The 23331-nt window shown below is 40.5% G+C and overlaps 1 protein-coding gene across 1 annotated transcript in view; it reads right to left on the bottom strand.

Annotated features, from left to right (window-relative positions):
* Window positions 1-23331, bottom strand: part of DNAI1 (dynein axonemal intermediate chain 1) — a 264230-nt gene that overhangs the window by 25740 nt on the left and 215159 nt on the right. The window contains exons 14-16 of the mRNA XM_074280236.1: window positions 16520-16609; window positions 10331-10418; window positions 260-339 (exon numbers count right to left, since the gene is read on the bottom strand). Coding sequence (XP_074136337.1) covers window positions 260-339; window positions 10331-10418; window positions 16520-16609 — 258 coding nt within the window. The remainder of the gene's footprint in view (window positions 1-259; window positions 340-10330; window positions 10419-16519; window positions 16610-23331) is intronic.

Below are 23331 nucleotides of genomic sequence, written 5' to 3'. Positions count from 1 at the left end.
CTCCTCATTTTACAGATGGGAGAAATGGAGACCCAACTGACTTGTCCAAGACCTCTGATCCCAGATCTCTTCTAGGGTAGGAAGAAGCTGATGGAAGGGGGCCAATAGGGACAGATAAGGACAAAACATGTCAGCCCCTCCCTCCTTCTCCCCCTTCATCTCCAGGGCCTGAGACTGGAGGCTCTGAGCAGAGGGAACAAGGCCTAGAGGCCTGGCCCTGCACTCATGGTAGGGCTTCTGACGTCCAGAGTTGTCTTACTTTGTAGATTTTACCCTCCTCGGTGCCCACGAGAAACAAGTAGTCAATCTGCTTGTGGAAGTCAAAAGCGGTCCCACAGCCTAGAAGGGAAATGAGAGTGATCAGCACTCTGGGATCCTATCATCTGAGTCAGTTGTCAGCCTGAGCAAAGAGAACAGCCCTCTGCCCTCAGCCCCGATGGCTCTGGCCTTCCATGGATCCCCAACTGTGTTCAAAGAAAGCATGGAGAGTAGATGGGTAGAATTCTGGTGAGCAAGGGAAAGCATGGGGGACGAGGGACAAGGCCCTGGTGCTCTGCCCACAGTGGTGGGCTCACTCAGCCCCCTGGCTCTGGGGTGGCCTCTCTAGGCAGTCTCCCTCTCTACCAGGACCCACAGGCTCCATGGGCAGCCACTTCTTCTGCAGTATTGAGTTCTGCCAGGAGCACTGTGTTCTACAAACAGGGCTCTACGAACAATGGCTATAACCACAAAATTCAGGAAGGCTACTTCATGAGGAACACGAGTTCCATTAGTCCATGTAACCATACACTTCATATGTCTGCAGTGCCAAGGAGAGCAGATGTGGTAATTCCCATTCTGGTACACCCTTTTGTCTTTTCAGGATAAACCCAACTTCTTCAGCTTAGTTTTCAAGACCATTTACAATCCTTTCCTTTCCTGAATTCTCTCCCCAATTCAGACAAAATTTCCATGACCATGCACGTACCCCTGTTTGCCTCAGTGACAGAATATATAGAATCTCAAAACTGGCAGGGATTTTAGAGATTATGAAGCCCAAACCTGAAAACATGAGTCTCAAAAAGGCTCACCTAAGGCCATATAACTGGACCTGGCAGAGGAGCTGGTTAGTGACAGAGCCAGGATGAAGTAGAATCCTTATCTCCTCATTCGCAGGTTGGTGTTCCTAGTATTTAAACTAGATTTTGTCTACTTCTATTATTCCTTCCTCTCTTCTTTACTTATTTGGCATTAATTTATATGTGCACATGCTCTTTCCTATGATAGAATGTAAGCTCCTTGAGGAGGATGACTTTTATGATCAGAACAACTTACAAGCAAGCAGGAGTTGGAGCCAGGAAAGAAAGAATGCCCCATTATAGAAAAAGAAAAAAAATTAGACTTCTTTGGTATGAAGAAAGGGCCAAAATTTTTCATATGTAGTTTCCAGATCACAGGGGCCTGTACCCCTAAGCTCTGCAATGTGGAAAGGGTAACTGTATTATCAAAACTGGATGTCATTGTCTTTGCTCCTAAAATTCATCTTCTAAACCTATTCCTATTGAGAGTACCACCCTTCTCCTAGCCTTCCAGTCTTAAAATCCTGCAGTCACTGCTGATTCCTCCCTCTCCTTCACTCAATATCCAATCCAATCCAATTTGGCAAGTCTTGTGGTTTCTTCCTCCACAGCGTCATTCACATCTGTTGCCTTCTCCCCACTCTCCCAGCTGTCATCCTCATTGCCTCTTGTCCAGACTACCATAATAGCCTCTTCTAATTATTCTCTCTGATTCCAGTCACCACACTCCGAAATCCATCCTCCACATACCAGCCAGAATCATTTTCCTGAGGCACAAGACTGACCATGTCACTCCTTTGCTTAAAGACCGCCAGTGGTTCCTCATTGGCTCTAGGAAAAAGCAAAAGCTCTTCAGCCTGGCACTTAAAGTTTGCCACCATCTGGCTCCCAAATACCTTTCCAAATCTTAATTTTATGCTACTCCCCTTCATGGACTGGATGTTCCAGTCAAACCTGATGACTGGCTATTCATGAGCGCCATCTTTTATAGCCAAGCAGTTGCACAAATCATCTCCTCTGGTTGGAAGGCACCATCTCATCTCAGACTCTTAGAATTCCCATCTTCCTTCCAGATTTAGTTCAGGTACCATGCCCTCCATGAAGCTTTCCCCAAACCTGCCAAGTGTCAGTTCTTCCTCCTACTTCAATTTACCTTCTACCACACTTATTTAGGAGTGAATCATATCTCTCCAAGAATAAAAAGACTCCTTGAGGACAGGGACTGTCTTTGTATCCTCAGCACCTAGCACAGGGGGGTTAGGGCCTGGGGAGAGGGCCTGTAAAAGGACTATATTAGTATTGTTGTTATTCTCTCTGTGACCCCATTGAGGATCCTGGCAAAGAGGAGGGAGTGGTTTACTATTTCTTTCTCTATGTCATTAGCCAGATGAGGAAATGGGGATAAACAGGGCTAAGTGACTTGACTAGGATCACACTGCTAGGAAGTATCTGAGCTGTATTTAAACCCAGGAAGAGGAATCTTCCTGACTCTAGGCCAGTAGTACCTTACTGGCCTCTGTGTTATCTGTGGAACTCCCAAATGAGTCAACTTATACCATTCTCATCAACAACTTATCTACACCCTAGAGAAACATCTAGAACCACACATTCAGGTATGTGTCAGAGGCAGGACTTAAGCCAGGTGTTCCTGGCTTTGAGACCAGCTCTATATATACTTTGCCATACTGCTGGTGCTGTGTACATAGTAGGCACTTGATAAATGTGGAATTAAATTGGATATCATGGCTCTGGTGATATTATCTCCAAAGCCCAGAGCTTGCTGGGATCAAGAGATTATGGAAATCCTAATGAGGGACATATGGGAAGGGGAAGGAAAATAGCTATGAACTTTATATAATCAAAGGGTCTCAGTGTTGGAAGGGATCTCAAAGGCCATTTAATACACTCCAGACCTGAACAGGAATCAAGTGGGCCTGTAGCCTTTTTCTTGAAGACATCCACTAATGATCAAGACATCTCACTTACTCTGGAAGAGCTCCAGTTAGGAAATTTTTCCTTATATTTGCAATTCAAAACCTGCCCCTCTTCAATTTCCACCAACAGCTCCTAATTTTGCTATCTGGAGCCAAGCAAAATAAATCTAATTCTTCTTTGACATGAGAGTCCTTCATGTACTTGAAAGTACTATCAGGTTTCTCCTGTCTTCATTCTTTTCACTTGACAGTGCTTTCTTTGACTCTTATCTCATGTGAACATTATAACCATTCTATGAAGTTTTGGAGTTTGGGGCATTATCTCCATTTTACAATGGTTTGTAGTTAAGTGACTTGTCAATAGTCATAAAGCTAGTAAATATAAAGATCAGAATTTGAACTCAGATCCTACAGGCTTCAAGTCTATCATGCTAGCAACTAAGGCACAAAGCCTTTCCCAATTTTTGTATGGTATTGCCTTGAATGTCCTCACTGTCCTTATTATGCTTCCAATAAAACTACTACTCCATGGAAAAGGATTCACTTTCTGAAATCTGCTTCTGACTATTCTCAATTTTCAGGATATTTCTACATCAGTAGTTATCATATTTTTTGATAGCGCCTTCATAAATGGCGAAAGTGAGAAAGAATAGTTTTCTTTAACCTATCAGCAACATGTCATTTTTCTAACATGGCATTACCAAAGTCAATGTTTAAATTTAAATTGCATTTTTGATATCTGAATAATTTCTTTGAGAAAACTTTATAGATCTCTCTGTCTGGGCAATTTCCTCATACACAAAGTGAGTGTGGGCATCCCTGATCACATACTGTCCTATACTATTGTGTTTCATACCTCTGGGTACTGTCTTTCCAACCTATGAGCTCTTAGTGGATAAGATTGGATTTCTTTTTTCTTTCCTTCCCTTCCTCCTTCCTTTCCTCTTTCCCCTCTTTTTTTCCTTTTCTCCTTCCTTCCTTCCCTCCTCTCCTATCTTCCTTCTTTCCTTCCTTCCTTCCTTTTCTTCCTTCCTTCCCTCCTTTCTTCCCTTCCTCCTTCCTTCCTTCCCCCGTTTTCTTCCTGTCATTCTTTATTCCTCTCTCTTTTCTTCCTTCCTTCCTTCCTTTCTCTTCTCCCCCCAGTGCCAGGCATTCAGGGACTGTGCTCAGTTATGTCATGTATTCTGTTCCCCTAGGGTGAATTTTAATCTGAAGCCCCGTTCAAGGCAGACAGTTCCCCAAACTGTAGGTACAGGTAAAAAACTAGAAATTAAACGTAGACTATTCAGGCAAGAAGGTTCATTATCAGAGCAACTAACAAGCAAGCAGGGTCAGAGCCAGGAAGGAAGGAGTGCCCAAGATCTGGAAGCACATGGCACAGGTGTCAGGATGTGGGGGTTAAAAACAAACAAATGCGTTATACATTTTGGCAAGAGTTCTGGAAACCAGAGGTCCAAACAGGTTTGAGCTTATGTAGAGAGACTGGTGTCCAATTCTAATTTGCTCAGTGTGATGATAGTGATGTCTTCCTTTTGAATGCTGTTGACAGTTTCAGTCTAATTCTCTAGTTCCAATCCTCTCTAGTTCTTCTGAATGAGCTTCAGCTATGGACAGCTCTTGGCCACTTACAAGGAACCAATTGAGTTTGTATGGGGTGGACAATGTGTAGGCTTGATAACCCAATATTCATCCTCCAAGATAAGATTAAAAGCTTGGCCCTCAGGAACTCACTAGAGGGATTCATCCATCCTCTTCAAAAATGATGAACAATAATAACAGAGTGGAGAGATCCTAGATTGAGTATGGCAAGCTCTAGACATGGTTGGAGTGTTTGGAGCTTCTCAGGAAGGGGAGGAAGAGTACTCTTAACAACCAGAGTGAATTTAAATCTGAACAGTTTGATTTTACCTCCAAGTCAGTAATCCTGTGAAGCCCTTTAAGACATGGGACTGCACCAAGGGAGGTTATTTCAAAGTCCAAACACAAGGCTAGACAATCCTGATTCAAGCATTGCTACAAACTTAACCTTTGTTTTTATGGGGGAATTTTCAGTCTAAAGAGACACATCCCTAAGTACCTGGGTCTGTATAGCTTATACTTATGAGGGAGATTTCAAATCACATTTCAAGAACCAAGCCATGGTCACTGACATTGCAGATTGATCTAAGACTCCTAGCAAGAACCTGCAGGTGGAAGCTAGAGGACTGGAATTCCAGTATTGGCCCTGGAGCTATGTGAGCTTATAATGGTCTCTTTGTGAAAAGAGGAACTCAGAAATTCTCAGAACCTGTGCTGAAAGTGATAAGGCAGGATATTGAGCCATTTGCTTTCAGGAACACTCAATTCCTTGTGCATTGGAAAAGATTAGAGCTCCAAAAGAAATTCATTCTGGGGAGAAACTAGGCCCACAGATTTTAGTTCTGTGCAGCTTAGGGAATGTCCCAATTTATCCTTGACTTGGACTTCCAGGACTTATTTGAGGTCTTTCTCAGCTTTCACAATTTGTTAAACTCATTTCACAGAGAGGAACCAGGTTCCAAAAGCCCAGCCTTCACCTTCCGGAGTTATTGCAAATGCCTCAGGAGATTCTACATCATACAGGAAAGCTTGGGGTGAGCTATGTGTTTCTTTTACTTCCCCCCACCCCCATCCCAAGTTATTGGGCTTACTCCAGTTGATGTTACTACTAATACCACCTAAGGGATGTAATTCAGAAAGGAATACTAATCAAGGCATATTTCAAGTTAGATGCTCAGCATGACCATAGGATTGAGAAGACTGACAGTTCAGATAGGGTTAGGATAAAAAGGAAGCCTATGTTTAGGCATATAGACTTGTACATGCCTGCTGCAAGAACCATGGATCCCACCTGGGGTTTGAGGGTGATTTGCTCTATTAACTTTGGCCTAGTAAATATTCTCCCTATGTCAAAGGCATCCATCCAATTTAACCTCCTCTTCTAATTGATGCCATATGAAATCACTACTTTTCTGGGTACAAACTCCTTTCCCCTAATACCACCCCCCTAATATTTATTCTTAGTCATGTATCTTCCCAATGCTATTTTTCTCTTTTCATCTCTCCCATAGTACCCTCTTGTATACCTGTCAATACATTCCATTTGTTTATCTCATATTTCATATTTCCTCCTGAAAACTAGTTTTCCCCAGGATTTGTGAAGACTCCCTATACCTCTCATTCACCTTTGTTGTCCAGTCGGTCACCCACCTCTCACCTATGGCTCCAAGAAGCTGTACATGCAGCAGCCATACCTGGGTAAACCATTCCAGCAGATGGGCTGAATAAAATTGAGGGAAAAAACAGACCTCCTGCTCATTAGTGAGTTGGGTGGATGTCTACCCCGAGCTTGTGGAGATTTCCCCTGGCAGAACAGGCACATGAGAACAATGTTCTCCCTGCCATAAAAGGGACTGAAAGCAGCACTGTGGACCACTGTGGAGTTTGGTCAGACATCCAAGATGCCAAGATATTCGCTGCATTTCCAGCCAATGCAGTCATCCTGACTTTTGTCTTGTCATTGGACTTCAAATGACTCCAGATGAGGGAGTGAGGCTGATAACTGTGCAACTCTGCTTCACTTAAATCCAATTCACATGCAAGTCATTATCCCATAATGCCATTGGTTTTTGAAAATGAATAATAAACAACCACCTGATATAAATATCCCTTCTCCACTCTGTATCAAATAGTATCAAACTATTTTAGTATACTATATTAATAGTGTACTATTAGTATACAGTATCAAAGGGAAATAGTATCAAATGATTTGCAATTCTTTTTATCTTTCTATTAGCTCTGAGCTCCCAAGCAGAGACAATACTTCTGGCAAAATACTTCTCTGCTAGATCTCTCACCTTTTTTTTGGGGGGATGTTACTCCCTCAGTTGCTTCTTCCAATTGTATTCCCCATAGTTATACTCCACTAGCAACTGCCAGTGATTACCACTATTTATAAAAAGTACACATTTAAAACAAGCCAGGTAAATAGACTCCTTTTTCAGTCTCATACAATAAAGGCTTCAGACTCTCATAAAGAAGCTCAAGGTTGGAAAGGAGGTACAGGATTACAATCTTGGGGCATATAGCCTGCGGGGTTTCAGTGGTACGTGTTCTCCCCTGTTACCTTTTGCTCCTTCAGTCCAAACTGTCTCATCCCACAGTCCTGGCCTCCTTTTTGTGGTGGCTGCCTCTGCATATAATACTCTTTTTCAAATGGGTATGGCTTTTTACAGCTATTTCTCCAATATTCATCTCATTGGGAGCTGAGTTTCTTTGTCTCTTCAACTCAGTGAACTGACTTCTCTGGGTCACCGAGTCATGACCTATCATTCATCATCCTATCTCACTATTTCCTTTACAATTCATTCAGAGCTACTTTGTACCTCCCTGGCAGATCATGGCATTATCATGCTTCTAACAGGTCCTGTGCTTTCATAGAGCATATCTTCACACTTATATTGTTGTTACTGTGTGCTCTGTTTTTCTGGGTTTTTTTTTTTTTTTTTTGTCTTACATTATTTTATAAATATCTTTCCAAAATTTCTTTGTATTTCTCAAACATTTATCTCAATTGCATTATAATATTCTATTACATGAATGTAATAACCATTCCTCTGGACATTTGGGCAGCTTCTCTTTTTTATATTATATATAGTGAATGCTGCTTTGGAAATTTAGAACACTCTTTTGCTTATTCTACTCTCTCATCTACTGGTTTATAAACACTATTTTCTCTAGTTTTCTTCCTAATTTCTTGACTCTCCTTTTCAACCTTCTTTGCTGGTTCCTTTTCTTTCTATCCCTCAAGACTCTGGTCTCAGTCATTTTCTCTCCTTTACACCCTCTCTTTATCTACTGTCATGACTTCAATTACCACCTCCACTTCAAATTTCTATTTCCAGTTCCAGCTTTTAAACCTTTCTACAATCTCCATTTGAGTGTCCCACTGATACCCAACTCAATGTGGTCAAAAGTGGACTCATCATCTTACCTCCCAAACTTGCCCCCTCTCCAAACTTCCCCATTTCTGTTGAAATCCTCCCATTTACATGGGCTGGGAAACTCGGTTAACTTTAATGCCTTCCTTCTTCCTTGATCCTCTGATTCCACCAAATGCTAAGTTCTGTTGTGTCTCTGAAAAATCTCTATTCTCTATACATTCCTTTCTGTTTACACTAAGTTTAGCTCCCCATCAGCTGTCCGTCTGGCTATTATAATAATAGGCTTGTCTCCCTCATATTTTCCCCATTCTTCATACCAGTGGTATCAAACTCAAATAGAAAAGGGGGCCACTAAAATCTTACATAAGGATCCCTGTTACCCATATTGACTTAGAAAAATCTCACATTAACATTGTTTATGTTCTATTGCATTTTGTTTCTTAATTTTGTTAAATATTCCCCTCTTACATTTTAATCTAATCAAATCAGTCCCTAGTTGTTGCTGGTCATAATATGGCCATTAGTTGGGTTTGATACATCTACTGTATCCCACTTCCAAAGTAATTTTCCTAATGTATATTATATTTATATTAATGTATAGTCTATAATATATATATACTATAATGTATAGTAATGTATGATATATATTTATATATAATCTATAGTATAAATTAATGTATTTATATTAATGTATGCGCACACACACACATACACACCTACACACCCACACACCAAAAAAACCTTCAGGAGCTCCCTACTGGCCACTTAATAAAGTACAGACTCATAAGCCTGACATTTAAAGCCCTCTGCCATCTGGTTCCAGCTCCCTTCCGTAGCCACATCTTCAGGACTCTCTTCGTGTATTTTATGCCCTGGCCAAACTAGGTTATGCACTGTTCTGTGATCTTATCCTGCCCTCTCCTGCACAGTGATTTCCTCTAAACTCCTACTGACAACTTTTTCTTCCCTCAGGGTCCAAATTTAGCTTTAACTCCTGCACTCAAAGAATTTTTTAATCCTCCTAGCTGGAGATTATTCCTCCCTCCAAGAATCACTCAGGTCTGACTTATCTTGCCCATTTAATCATTTTCTAACTTGTATTATAGTTATTCATGTTTAGGGCTCATCCCTCCCCCACTAGATTTTAAATTTCTTGAGATGAAGGTTCAAAAAGTAATGTATAAGGAAGTTGGAAAGGTGGTTTGGAATTGGGTTGTAAAGGGCTCTCACCATGGGACTGGGTATCTGCTATCTGCAAATGAACCTCTGTAAACCACATTCTCTTCTGTGAAGATCTATACCTGTTGTCTGTCATTGGCTTGTTACCAACTGCCCATCTGCCCACACCTCTGCTTCTGGACTGCTTCTGGACCCTTTCCTAATTATCTGCCCTATTCCTGATTAAGGGGCACTTCTAAAGAGTCTCCAGGTCCTGGGGGTCTGATTTATACCACCATTAGACCAAGCCATGGTTCATTTAATCATTTAATGAACATTAAATGTTTTACCATGTTTATGGCCCTGAGGATACCAAAAACTACAATGAAATAGGAGCCTGTCCTCAAGGAGTTTTCTCTTTGGGAGACTCTTCCCCACAATGAGCAGTCCCAGCAGCCATGTACTCCTCCCAGGCCAATTGTAGGGCCTGCCCCCCAGGCTCCATGTTTCTATGGAGGGACAAACTTCACAAATCAGTCGCAGACCCAGGAGCTGGGTTCTTCTTGGCCTGACCTTGGAACCAGACCATCTTTACTGGCTTCATTCAGTTTGGCTGTCTTCCTTCATGACATTATTGCCTGACATGAGCAGAGGTTGTCCTGGTTTTTCTAAGAAGTCTGTTTTTAACTAGTTTCTAAACTGCATTAAAGATCCATTTTTACCCATTTTTCCCAGTTAAAGGAAACTTTGGTTTAAAAATTTCTTGCTTCCCCTGGTACTAAACACAGTACCTAGCACATAGTTGGTGCTTAATAAATCTTAGTGGACATGACTTACCTTGGTCAAGATCTTTGACCTCTCTAGAGCTTATTGTTTTCCAATCCTAGAGTTATTCATTCCCTCTGGCCCCCAACTCCTGATACCTGATAGGGGGGGAGGGAGGACAGGGACAAACTAGTAACATCTGCTGACTTCCAGGTGCCCAGGGAGATTGGGAATGCAGGAAGGAGTTGCTACCAGGACATAATAAAGGTTTAGGGTCTCAGCCACAGGGGAAAGAGAGGCTCATTTGAGACTGCTCTGCTGCCTCATGGCCTCAGGCCTTATGGACAAGGCCAAGGTGTGGGTAGAGGCCCTGCAGCTATGAACTGAGGGTGAGATGAGCAGATGGTGCAGTTTGAGCAGACTCCATAGGCCTGTGGCTGGGCAGGGCTCTTACCTATTGTGTACACATTCAGTTCCTCTGGACCTACAGTCGTTGTGCCCTCCACTTTTAGCTTGATGATGTCTGTGTACATCAGCTCATTCTGTGGGCAGAAAAGGTGGAGGTGTCATTACATATTCTGGGCTCCAGTGGGTAGTGCTCCCACACATAGTGATGATGGCAGGCTTAGGGAAGATGGACCTGGGGATTCTTGCTTCTAAAGAAGTAGGGAAGAGCTTGCTATTCTAAAGAACTTCAGTCTGAGAGCAATGATTCTCAAACTTCTTATTCCCAAGACTCCTTTATGTTTAAAAAGATTATTAGGCATTTATGTCTACCAATATTTACTGTGTCAGAAAATTTTACATGTCTTAGTATTATAATAAAAATAAGCTTTGACTTTGGAGACCCTCTGGGAAAGGTGCTTGGGGACCTTTAAATCCTGAGGATCCTGGAACATAGTTTGAGAACCATTGGCTTTAAGAAGGGTGCCTCATGAACAATTTCAATTTTTATATAGGGTAAATCTTAAATGGTGGAAGCCTGGAGTCTAGAACATATATGGTATACTAGGTAGTCAGAACAAAGAAAAGCTTCCTTATCTCCCTCCTCCATTCTTTTCTTTCTAAGTCTCCCCCCTTTTTTCTTTTCTTTTTCATTTTTTTTCAAGTTTATACACATACATTCATTTTTTATAGATTTCCATAAAAATCATGTTGGGAGAGAAAAAATTAGAACAAAAGGGACAAACCAAGGGAAGGAAAAAAGGGTGAATACAAAATGCTTCAATTTGTATTCAATCTCCATAGTTCTCTCTCTGGATATGGATGGCATTTTCCACTCAAAGTTTATTAGGATTGCTTTGGATAACTGAAATGCTAAGAAGAGTTACGTCTTGCTATTGCTGTGTACAATGTTTTCCTGGTTCTTCTCACTTCACTTAGCATCACTTTATATCAGTTTTTCCAGGTTTATCTGAAGTCAGCCTGCTCATAATTTCTTATAAAACAATAGTATTCCATTACTTTCATATACCATTAACTTATTCAGCCGATGAGCATTCACTCAATTTCCAGTCCTTGCCACTACAAAAAGTGCTACTATAAACATTTTTGAACATGTAGTTTCTTTTTTATGATCTGTTTGGGATACGGACCTAGTAGAGACACAGCTTGATTCAAAGGGTATGCATAGTTTGATAGCCCTTTGGGCATAGTTCCAAATTGCTCTTCAGAATGCTTGAATAAGTTCACAATACCACCAATAATGCATTGTGTTTCAGTTTTCCCACATCTCCTCCATTATTTATCATCTTTTCCTGTCATCTTAGTCAATCTGGTAGGTGTGAGAGGTATCTCAGAGTTGTTTTGATTTGTATTTCTATAATCATTTTAGAGCATTTTTCATATAACTATAGATGGATTTAATTTGAACCTGGAAATTGTTTGTTCATATCCTTTGACCATCTATCAGTTGGAGAATGGCTTGTATTCTCATAAATTTGACTCAGTTATATATATATATATATATATATATATATATATATATATATATATATATATATATATATATATATATATATATATATTTGAGAAATGAGGCCTTTATCAGAAACACTGGCTATAAAAATTATTTCTCAGCTTTTTGCTTCCTTTCTAATCTTAGTTGCATTGGTTTTGATGAGGGGAGCCTGAAACTGAAGGGGGGATTCCAAAACTCTCTGAAAACTCCTTCAAGGAAAAATTCTCCTTGAACCCTCAAGGAACCAAGATAAAGTGATTTACCTTAGTTAATCTGGTAGTTTATCTAGTGGAATTAGTTGAAATAATCTCATTTAGCTGGACATCTAGATTTCTATTGACCCCTATTGTTGGCTCAAAACCACTCCCAGTAAGTGGTCTCATCTAGGCTTGGAGGCAGTGACAGCATTGAGGGAATCTCATTCAATTGAAACTTCTGTCTCAGATTTCCTTATAAAAATGCTAACTTGGGGCTCAGTCCTTGTAGAGGACCTAACATGCCATGCCATCCATAGCAGCAACCTCTGCCTGCTGAAATGATATTCTCTTTAGGTATCCTCACCTATTTCCCTAATGAGACTTTATACCTCTCTGTTGGGATTTTACTTCTCTGTCGGGAAAGAATTCAGTCTTTCTATTCCTGCATAGCAAAGGCTGACTTCCCAATGCCAATAATAAATTTCTTTTTGCCAGTCTATCTTTTCAGATTCATAAATTCATTTACGAAGGACCTCTGTGCTGCCAGAAAGGGGTTCCCAAAACTCCCTACCACTGCATCAGATCCAAAGGGGACTTAGGGGAGCCAAATCTCTTCATTTGGTTCCCTGAACCCCAAACCTGGCACTAACCTCATCATTTAACTCTCTGACCACCAGGAACTCTATCTCATCATTTTGGTTCCCTGAATCTAATCTCATCAGTTCTGTTTGTGCAAAACCTTTTTAATGTAATCAAAACTATACATTTTGCCTTTCATAACTATTTCTTGTTTGGTCATAAATTCTTCACTTCTCCAAAGATCTGACAGGTAAACTATCCCTTGCTCTCCTAATTTGCTTATGGGATCATTCCTTACTCCTAAATCATGTATTCATTTTGACTCTATTATATAGGATATGAGAAGTTTGACCTATGGCTACTTTCTGACATACTCATTTCCAGTTTTCCCTCCAACTTTTTGTCAAATAGTGACTTCTTATCCAAGAAGCTAGAGTCTTTAGGTTTACCTAACAGCAGATTCCTATAGTCATTGACTTGTGTCTTGTGTATGTTTGTATTTCACCAACTGACTGCTAAGGCCTTTGATGACTGCCTCTTTATAATGCAGTTTTATGTCTGGTCCTGATAGGCCCCATTCTTTTGTGGATTTTTTCTATTAATTCCCTTGATATGTTTATGAGTCTCCCCTTTCTATAACCCCAGAGCTATTCCTGGGCTTCTGCTTATATTAATGGGCCACCAGCAGTGAGACAAGGACTCTATTTAACTGAGGTGTGAAACCACTTCTTAAAGCCACTTGTCAAAAGTCAGCAAGTTTAACTGGGAAATTTTACTGGGAAATTAATGTTAATTTGAGGACCAAAGAAGACAGGAGCATAAGTAAGATAATATTCTGAACTGATCTGGATGATCTATGGACACTCAGCTTTTGTCTTTATCTGTTGTTGCCTGTACCACCTCCCTGGCAGCATCCTCAGCCCCTTCCCAAGAAATTGTATTCTGGTTCCGTTTGTGGGGGTGCCCTCCTCTGCCTTCAGACCAGGCAATACTTCTGCTCTTCACTGTCCTCCCACTTGAAGGAGAGAGTTCCCCTGGGGAACATCTCCAGGGTGCTTCTCTTACAGGTCCCTTAACCTCCTGGAGTTCTCCATGATGCTGACCCCAACCTACTTTTTCCTGTCCTGTTCCACCAGTCTGGTACATGCACCAGCTGGTTGCAAAGGCCTGTTTTACTCTTTGATGGAGTTTTGCTTATTTATCTATTATTCAGAGATGACTAACACACCCTCAGCTCAGTGCCTGGGTAAAAACCATACTAGCTGTTTCCTAGTTCTCACTTTAAGGTTTACCAAGAACTTTACATAATGTCATTTAAGACATAGTTATGTCTTATTACCTTGGAGGCGGGTATTACAGGCCTTTTCTAGGGACAGAAACTGAGAACTGGAAGTTACATAATTTGCCTAAAATCATGTAACTGGTATCAGAGGTAAGATTCTAATTTGAGTCTTCCTGACCCAGAGAATTGGCCATCTTGAACCCAATGTCCTTGTTTTATCATACTCTTTAACAATATCTTAAAATGCATTAAGAGTGACTGACTTTAACTAATTCCCAGCAAAGAAAGAGTTTGCTAAAAATATGAACTTGGGCAAGTACGCTTTTTAGGTCTTAGTTCATTTATAAAATGAGACAATTGGTTTGGATCTGAGATTCTTAACCTGAGAAAAGATTTTTTGGGAGGGTCCTGAAAACAGGAACGGGGTAAAAATTCCAATTTTATTTTTTTAACTAAATTTTAACTGAAATCTAAGATTTTCTTTATAGTCTTCATTAGACTTCCAAAGAGGAACAGAATACGAAAAAGGTTAACAAACCTTAGTCTAGATAATTTCAAAGGCCTGTTTCAACTCTAAACTTAGATTGAGCAGAAATCTATCTCCTCCTACTTAGCTCTGACACAATGTTGTTCTTAATTATTCTGTGTGGGTCTTATCTCCACAACCAGACAGTGACACACTTCCGATCCCCACCCTGATCCCCAACCCCCTACTTCTGGGAGTCTACTTTTGTCATAGACCATGGATGATATACAGGACCTGGGTGACAGGGTAGTAGTAGGGCCTAGAAGGGTGCTCCCTGATGGGGACAGGGCTGAAGTGATGAGGTAGGATCGGGCCTAGGGTTTGAAACCAGGGCTGAGGGCTAGTACTGAGAAATCCTAGCTGGAGTAAGGGTACAGTTGGTGGCTCCCATCTCAAGTTCATGTTCCAAGACTGGGTATTTCTAATCAAACCTCACACATCCACCAGGGTCTTACTTACTCTCCCTTTCTAGGAGGGCTTTTCTGCTATCTCCAGGACTCAGGGACTTCTTTGTTTCCTGAACACATACTGTCTGTGCTCTGAGAATACATCTGGGCACTTGATTCCATCACAGAATCACAGCATCTCAGATGGAAGGACCTAAGAGGCTACCCAGTTAGACTTGTGTCTTAGCAAGAATTTCTTTTTAGCATATACTGGAAAAAAGTGGTCCTCCAGGCTCCAGTGATAGGGAACTTGATGCCTAATGAGTCAGCTCAGAGTATTTTTGGAGAGCGTTAATGGTTAGGAAGTTCCTCCTAATGTTGATCTCCCTTCTCCTTAGCTCTGACCCCCTCTCTCTCAAGTTACTCTGCAAGAGTCTTATCTCCCCAGCCAGATTGGTCTGCCCCTCCTCTTCCTTCACCCCAGCTGCATTCATCCCTTCTCCTTGTCTTTCTACCTAGCATCATCCCAGTGCAGGGGCAGGACACAGCAGGGTTCAAGAGAATGCTGGTTGCCCTAAACCAAGTTGACTCTCGGGACACCCAGACTGTTCAGCAAAGGATCAGCTCTCTGATACTGTCTTTGCTGCACAGGAAGGTGCCTGGATTTCCCTTGTTGTAATTCTTCAAAACTCAGTTCAAATGCTTCCTCCTCCGTGAATACTGTCTCTCTGTGTCTCTTGTCTCTTTCTTTCTCTGTTTCTCACTCCCACGGTTTAAAACAACCTTTCCTTCATCAGTCCTTGAATAGCAGCTTGTGCTGTTAAAATGTACAGTTTTTTTTTTTGTATAAAATCCTATCTTTTTACTAGGTTATGAAGGTGATGGTGGGGGCCAGTCTTATTAAATATTTGGATCCTTTTGGTACATAGGAGGGATCTAAATGGTAGTTGTTAAATTTCATTGCATTGAATTATTTCTGGAAGAGAAAGTTCACACATTAGCAAGGATTGGAGTAGCTGAATCATTAGCCCACTGGCTCCCAGTGCTTGGGAAGGCAGAACTCCAAGGGACTGAACTAAAACTAAGAAATTCAGTATTGATGTCTAAACACTAGGTTGTAGTGTAGAGAGTCTGTAGTAAGACTCCCTCCATAGTTACATAAGCAAGGTTTCTATATGTTCTAGGGCATACCTGGCCCATGGCAAGACCAAAAGGTTGGCCAGTTTGATCTCCACCATTCCCTAGCACTTTCTCCTCTGGTAATGCCCCCTTCCAAACTATCTCTAGGCACAAGGTTCTCAGTGACCCATGACCATGAACCTCTCTCATTCCTGTAAAAACCTGGAGGGAAGGATAAAGGAGAAAGGCAGGATGCAGGGAGAGGAGTAAAGAGGGCAAATAAGTGTTTCTTTTTGTTCTATTCCAAGGAAGCCCAAATTCTCAGGGGAAAGTGAATTCTGTCTAGGCCCAGCTCAGTTCCTAGGATCACAGACTGAGAGCTGAAAGAAACCTTAAAGAAGAGTTCAGTTTCTTTGCTGGATGGACGAGAGGCACAGAGAGATTATGTGATTTGCTCAAGAGATATTGGAACCCAGAGTTTCCTTATTCCAATTCTAGAGCCCCATCCAGCATGCTCTGGCTGTCTCTCCCCACACTGGGGCTGGAGATGGATAAACAAAGGCTGGAGTCCCCGGGGGGCTGGGGGATAATTACCTTCACCAAAGTCCAGGATACAATCCTTCCATCAGATGACACTGAGAAGAAGTTCAGATTATTGTCCATGTCGTCCTTCTGCCACCTGACCTGAAATAATACCAATTAATGTGGTAATGGGTCTTGAATGGGTCAATGAGCTGGGACTCTAGCATCCAGGGGCCCTCTAATCTTACCATGAAATTAATTTCCTGTGATTAGACAGGTTTGTCCTTAGAGTAAGTACTACAAACCACAACCAGGGCAAGTGTTATGGGAGGCATCCTCAGGCAAGGAGATAAGAGTTCTGGATCTAGTGCAGGAGGATCTGAGTTCAAATCTAGGCTCAGACACTTAATAGCTATGTGACTCTGGGCAAGTCACTTCACTCTATTTGCCTCAGTTTCCTCATCTGTAAAATGAGCTGAAGAAAGAAATGACTCCGCTGCAGATATAATTGAAATGACTGGACAATAAAGCCAGGGTGTAAAGGCTGAAATAACCCAAGCTATTAGATTGCTGTTTCTAAACTGCTAGAGAGCCTTTTGTGTCCAGTTCAATTTAACAACTATTTTAAAAGAGCATATTATGTGTCAGGTACTGTGCTAGACCATCGGGACAAATGACAAATCCAAACCTTCCAATGAAAAAAAAAAAGCTATCTGGGAGGCAGAGATCCTGGATATCCAAAGGCACCAGCTGCTCTGACTAAACATTCTCAGGAGCTGCGTGCTGAGCTTCATTGCTTCTATGATGCCAAAGAACTGCAAGAGATCTCTAACTTCAGAGGCTTGAGGAAGAGCTTTCTGGGTCAGGTCTCACCCACAGCCTGACCAGCCTTCTAACCCTCAGCCCTCTCCTGCTTTCCTGGTCTCCTCACTCTTCAGGGTCCCCAGTTTCCCATCACTGAAGATTCACAGACTGTCTGTATAGAAGGCACTTTCCAGAAATGGGAATCTGGGCACTGGTCTCCACCACAGAATGGGTGGGGATACACAGGCAATGAAGTGTATTCATGAAAGGCATATGGGATAGAGGAAGCCGGTTAGAGGGAGCATGGGGTCTTCTTTGATGGAGATTAGGAATAGCCTAAGCATTTACTGCTGGTAGAAATAAGGAGTTTTTTTTTTTAATTAAGTTTTCCTGACCCCTCTGAGGAAGTAAACAGAGAAGGGAAAGGAATGATCTTTTTGTTAACTATGCTAAGTGCTTTACAAATATTATTGCATTTGATCCTGACAGATAGTTGATAGGATCCCTAGTTTAAAGTTGAAGATGTTGAGGCAGTCAGAAGTTAAGTAACTTGCCCAGGATGAAAATTACTAGCAAATTTTTATGGCAGTGAAGTAGCAGAAACAAGGTGGGAGGAATAGCTGGACAAATTGTACTTGAATTAATAAAATATGATTGTACCTCATAATGTAGTGGAAAAACTTGGGATCATAAGACTGAGTTCATACAATACACATGTATGGATATAGTTTTTAATATATATATACACACACACATATACTTATACATACACATTTATAAACACATACATATATTTGGTATATATACACATGCAATATACAGCTACATATGACATGTTGCATAGGTTTACATACATGAACACACATGTACACACAACACATGCACACAGAGTATAAATGCACCACATGCATGCACATGTACATTGTCCACATGTATATAATGCATTGCATGCATGTGCATTATATAAATCCCTGTGGTGTTCATATATGCACATGCACTCACATGTGCATAGCAATATATATACATACATATGTATATATATACACACACACAGACACACACATATATATAGGATATGTGCATATATGCATGTGTATGTATATATGTATCTGTGCATGTATGTGTATTGTGTATGTCTGTGTGCATACACACACACACACACACACACACATATATATATATATATATATATATATATATATATATATATATATATATATATATATTCTTTCTTTGTCCTCCTCTTACTAAATACCTAACAGTAGGACTCTGGGCCAATATGGGCATTTCAGTAACTTTTTAAAAGAAGCAAATTGCTTTCCAACGTGATTAAATCAACACACAACTCAAGCTACAGTGTATTAGTATGACTGCTGTTTCATAGCCCTTCCAACACTTAACATTTCCGTCTTTTGTTATCTTTGTCAATATCCTTGATGTAAGGCAAAACCTCCAAATCGTTTTCTATGTGCATTTATCATTAATGATTTGGAATTGTCTTTCATGTGGCTGTTAATTGTTTTCAGTTTTGAGAAATGAATGAATATTCTATGACTACTTATCCATTGTATTTTCCCTTGGCCTTAGATTTTTGTTCATTCCCTATATAGTTTGGCTACTAGACTTTTATCAGGGTTTATAAATGATAACAAAGACTTCCCTCTCCCTCAGTGTACTTGTTATTTATCATTTTTCAGTTATGTCTGAGCCTTTTGGGGTTTTCTTGGCAAAGATATTGGAGTTGTTTGCCAATTCCTTCACCCTCAATGTATAGTTTTCTTCTAATTCTAGCTCCGATGATTTTGCTCATGCTAAAATTTCTAAATTTTATGTAATCAAAATTGTTTTTATCTTTTGGGATCACTTTTTTTTGTTTGTTTGAAACATTATCTAGATTGTGAGGCTTCCTTCCTTCCATTTTCTCTAACTCCATATTTAAGTTAAGGATCCATTGGGAATTTTTTATAAGGTATGGTATAAGATCGTGATCAAATTTTTAAAAACCAAATTGCAAACTGCTTCCACTTTTTCTAGCAGTTCCTTGTATCACTTCTGGGTATTTGTAATTTTCAATTTTAATGTTTTTCCCCTTATATCCTTCCTGAAAACCTAATTTTCAATTTTCACTCATTGCATGTGAACTACCCTCTGGGACCAAGAAGAGTTGAGTATAATTTCCCAAACACTTGAAGGACGGCTCCTCAAATATTTGTAAACAACTATCTTCTCTTCCTCATGTTTAAAATCTTCCCTTCATGCAAACTTTTCCTCAACTGGCCTGAAATCAAGGTTTTTCACTAACTGGGTTGTTCTCCTTTGGATGATCTCCAGCTTATTCATGTTTTTCCTAAAATGTGGCTACTGGAACTGATCAGGATGCTCCAGATGTGGTCTGAACAGGGGATAGTTGAATGGGACTTACCACCTCCTAGTGCTAGACACTGTAACTGTCTTAACACAACCTAAAATTGTATCAACCTCCTTCTTTCCTATTATGCTATTAACTCCTATTGAATCTGCACTGCAGTCCACTAAGATTCCCCAGATCTTTTTCATATGAATTGTCTCATCCTTTATTTTAGGCTTGTGAAGTGAATTTTAAAAATCTACATGTAAGATGTTTTATTTGTCCCTTATTAGATTTGTCCCCAATGTTCTAAAGTACTTGTCAAGATCATAATGAGTCCTGACTTTATGCTTCAAGGTGCTAGCTGTCCCTCACAGATTTGTGTTATCTACACTTTTATCTAAATCATTGCAAAAATGTTAGCAGACATAAGGATAAGTACAGATTCCTGGGGATTCTTCACTGAAGACCTCCTTCTAAGTTGCCATTGAGCCATTAAGAGGAAATGGAACAATCATTTATTAAATGTTTTAACTGCATTTTGGGTACTGTGTTATGCATTTTTCAAATATTCTTTCAGTTGATCTTCACAATAATCCTTCAAGATAGGCACTGTTATCCTCATTTTATGTTTGAGAAAACTGAGGCAAATAGGGTTAAGTGGCTTGTTGCCAGGATCATACAGCTAAGAAGTGTCTGAAGCTGGATTTGAACTCAGATCTTCCAAGGCCAGTACTCTAGTCATTGTGCCAGCTGCCTCTATTTAAGGAGTCTTCTTTGAGTCTATTGTACTATCCTGTAGGTTAACTATCTCCATCTTTTCTACAAGAATACCAGGACTTTGTCAAATGCTTCCTAGAATAAAGGTAATCTATACTAACAGAATTTCTTTGTCCCCTTTGGTGGGGAGAGAGAGAGAGGGAGAGACAGAGACAGAGAGAGAAGGGGGGAGAGAGAAAGGCAAGGACAGGGAGAGAAGGAGGGGGAGGGAAGAAGGAGGGAGGAAGAGGGAGAAAAAGAAAGAAAGAAAGAAAGAAAGAAAGAAAGAAAGAAAGGAAGGAAGGAAGGAAGGAAGGAAGGAAGGAAGGAAGGAAGGAAGGAAGGAAGGAAGGAAGGAAGGAAGGAAGGAAGGAAGGAAGGAAGGAAGGAAGGAAGGAAGGAAGGAAGGAAGGAAGGAAGGAAGGAAGGAAGGAAGGAAGGAAGAAAGGAAGAAAGGAAGGAAGGAAGGAAGGAAGGAAGGAAGGAAGGAAGGAAGGAAGGAAGGAAGGAAGGGGAGAAGAGAGGGAAAGAAGGGAAGAAGAGAGGGAAGGAAGGAGAGAAAAGAGGGAAGAAGAAGGAAAGAAGAAAGAAAACTAGCAACATGGAAAATGGGATAGAGTACTGGAACACAGAGACTGGAAGACCTAAACCCCACCTCTGACGCCTACTAGTTGTGTAGCCATAGACATATCATTTAACTCCTCTGAGCCTCAGTCTCCTCATCTGCAAAATGAAGATATCCCCTGTAACATCATCCTGATAGTGCTACTGTGAATATCAAATGAAATTCTGCATGTCGTGCACTTTGAACCTTTAAAGCACTACATGAAGAAGTGCTTTAGTCAGGATGAAGAAGACTTGTTCTTGATAAAGCCAGGTTGGATCCTTGTGGCTGAGGCTTCCTTTTATGTTCACAATGCATCCCCTTACTAATGAAATCTAGAATTCTGCCAGGAATTGGAGTCAAGCTTAGCGACCTTGAGTCTACAGACTCCATTTCACTTCCTTTCTTGGAAAATTGGGACCATATTTTCCCGTCTCCACTCTTTTGGTGCCTTTCCTATTTGTCCAACCTTTCAGGGATCACTAACAGCGGCTTAGGCAATCATAGCTGCCAGTTTCTAAAGCATGCCATTTATCTAGGCTTGGTGACTCGAGCTTCCCCCTGGGCAGCTAGAGCTTTTTTTTGTTACTATTGCCCTACTTGTATTGCTAGTCACTCCCTATTAGTCACTTGTTATATCCTGTACAGTTGCAAGGTCATTCTCCTTGGCAGAGAAAAAAAGTAAAATAAGAATTAAGAAGCTCTTTTTTTTTTGTTGATTATCATTGTTGATTATCATCATTCTATCCTTCCTCAATCTTTCTTTGATCTTCCTTCTCTTTTCCCCAAACTCAAACCATTCTTTCTGCTCTCCTTAGCTTTTGAATCAGCCTCTTGTTCTGAGTTTATCACCACTGACATTATTCCTAAAGTATCTTGCCACAGTTTTGCATTCTTCTTTTACAGTCTACCCTTACTTCCATCTACTGCACTTATTTTTAAAAAAATCTAAATTGATTAGTAAGTTCTCTGAGCATAGCAAGGAATGCTATCCTGTCTCTATTCCAGCTACTGACCTGTTTGACTTTAAGTCCCAACTAAATTCCACTTTCTACAGAAAGTTCTCCTAGCCCTTCTTAATTCCAGTGACTTGCAACTCTTAGTTCCTATTTACCATACATTCAACTATTTTTTTTCCTGCTATTTCAGTCATGTCCAACTCTATGTGACCTCATTTGGGATTTTCTTGGCAAAGATCCTGAAGGGGTTTGCCATTTCCTTCTCCAGCTTATTTTATAGATAAGGAAACTGAGGCAAACAGAGTTAAGTGACTTTCCTAGGATCACATAGCTAGTAAGTGTCTGAAGTCAGGTTTGAACTCAGGAAGATGAGTCTCCCTGAATCCAGGTCTGGCACTCTATCAATAATGCCACCTAGCTGCCCCTAAGCATATAACATATAGCTTTGTTTATAAATTGTCTCTACTATAGACTGTAAGCTCTTGAAGAGCAGGAACTATCTTTTGCCTCTTTTTGTATCCCCAGTGCTTAGCACAAAGTCTGGCACATAGTAAGCACTTAATAAATAATAATTTCTCCCCTTTTCATGCCTTTGTACACATTTCTCCTTCTTTTTATTCATTAACTTCCTGGAATTCTTTGCTTCCTTTGAGGTTCAACTCAAGTACCATCTAGTTCAGGAGCTGCTAGTACCTCTCCCTCTTTCCTTGTTTTTGAATTATACATGTCTTGTATATATTGTTTCCCCTATTAGAAAGTAAGCTCCTTGAGCATAGCCACTGCTTGGTTTTTCTCTTTACAGCCCTACTACTTAGCACTGTGGCTGGAATATAGCAGGTGCTTAATAATTTCTTGCTTACTGTTCGACTGATTAAACAACTACCTCTTTTCTTGCTCTTTCTCTTTGGATTTTCAGAATTCCATTCCTGAGAGCTCCTAATCATGCTCTTCTGGGCTGAATTTCCCTCTAGAATTTTTACTACATGGCATTCTCCCTAGCCTTTGAATCCTGAAATATTTTCTCTCCAGATTTAGGACATGTCAGACTTTGATCAACCTTCTCTTCCCTCCATCACAAATTCTAAGTTTGGGTGGTCACTTCTGCTCAAACTTTCATTTCCATTCCACCAGTTGATAGAAAGTGGATCTGGAATAGTATTTGCTTTGTTATTGCTTTTCTTTCTTTTGAAGAATGAAATCATTATTAAGGCAAGTCAAACAATCATCAGCTTTTGGAAGGGAGAAAGCACCATTGAAACATATTAGAACAATTATCCAAGTTGGATAATTGAAGTATCTCCCCACAATATGTAATGTTATGTTCTAATGCTGAGCTTGTGATCTTTCTTACAACCTCCTCATCCATTTTGTCTTTTTGTCCCAGTGATCTATACCCTAATACAGTATTGGT

The sequence above is a fragment of the Sminthopsis crassicaudata genome, chromosome 1 (assembly GCF_048593235.1).
Source record: "Sminthopsis crassicaudata isolate SCR6 chromosome 1, ASM4859323v1, whole genome shotgun sequence".
NCBI lineage: Eukaryota > Metazoa > Chordata > Mammalia > Dasyuromorphia > Dasyuridae > Sminthopsis > Sminthopsis crassicaudata.
The sequence above is the reverse complement of the archived record's forward strand: the minus strand, read 5'-3'. Positions and strand labels throughout refer to the sequence as shown.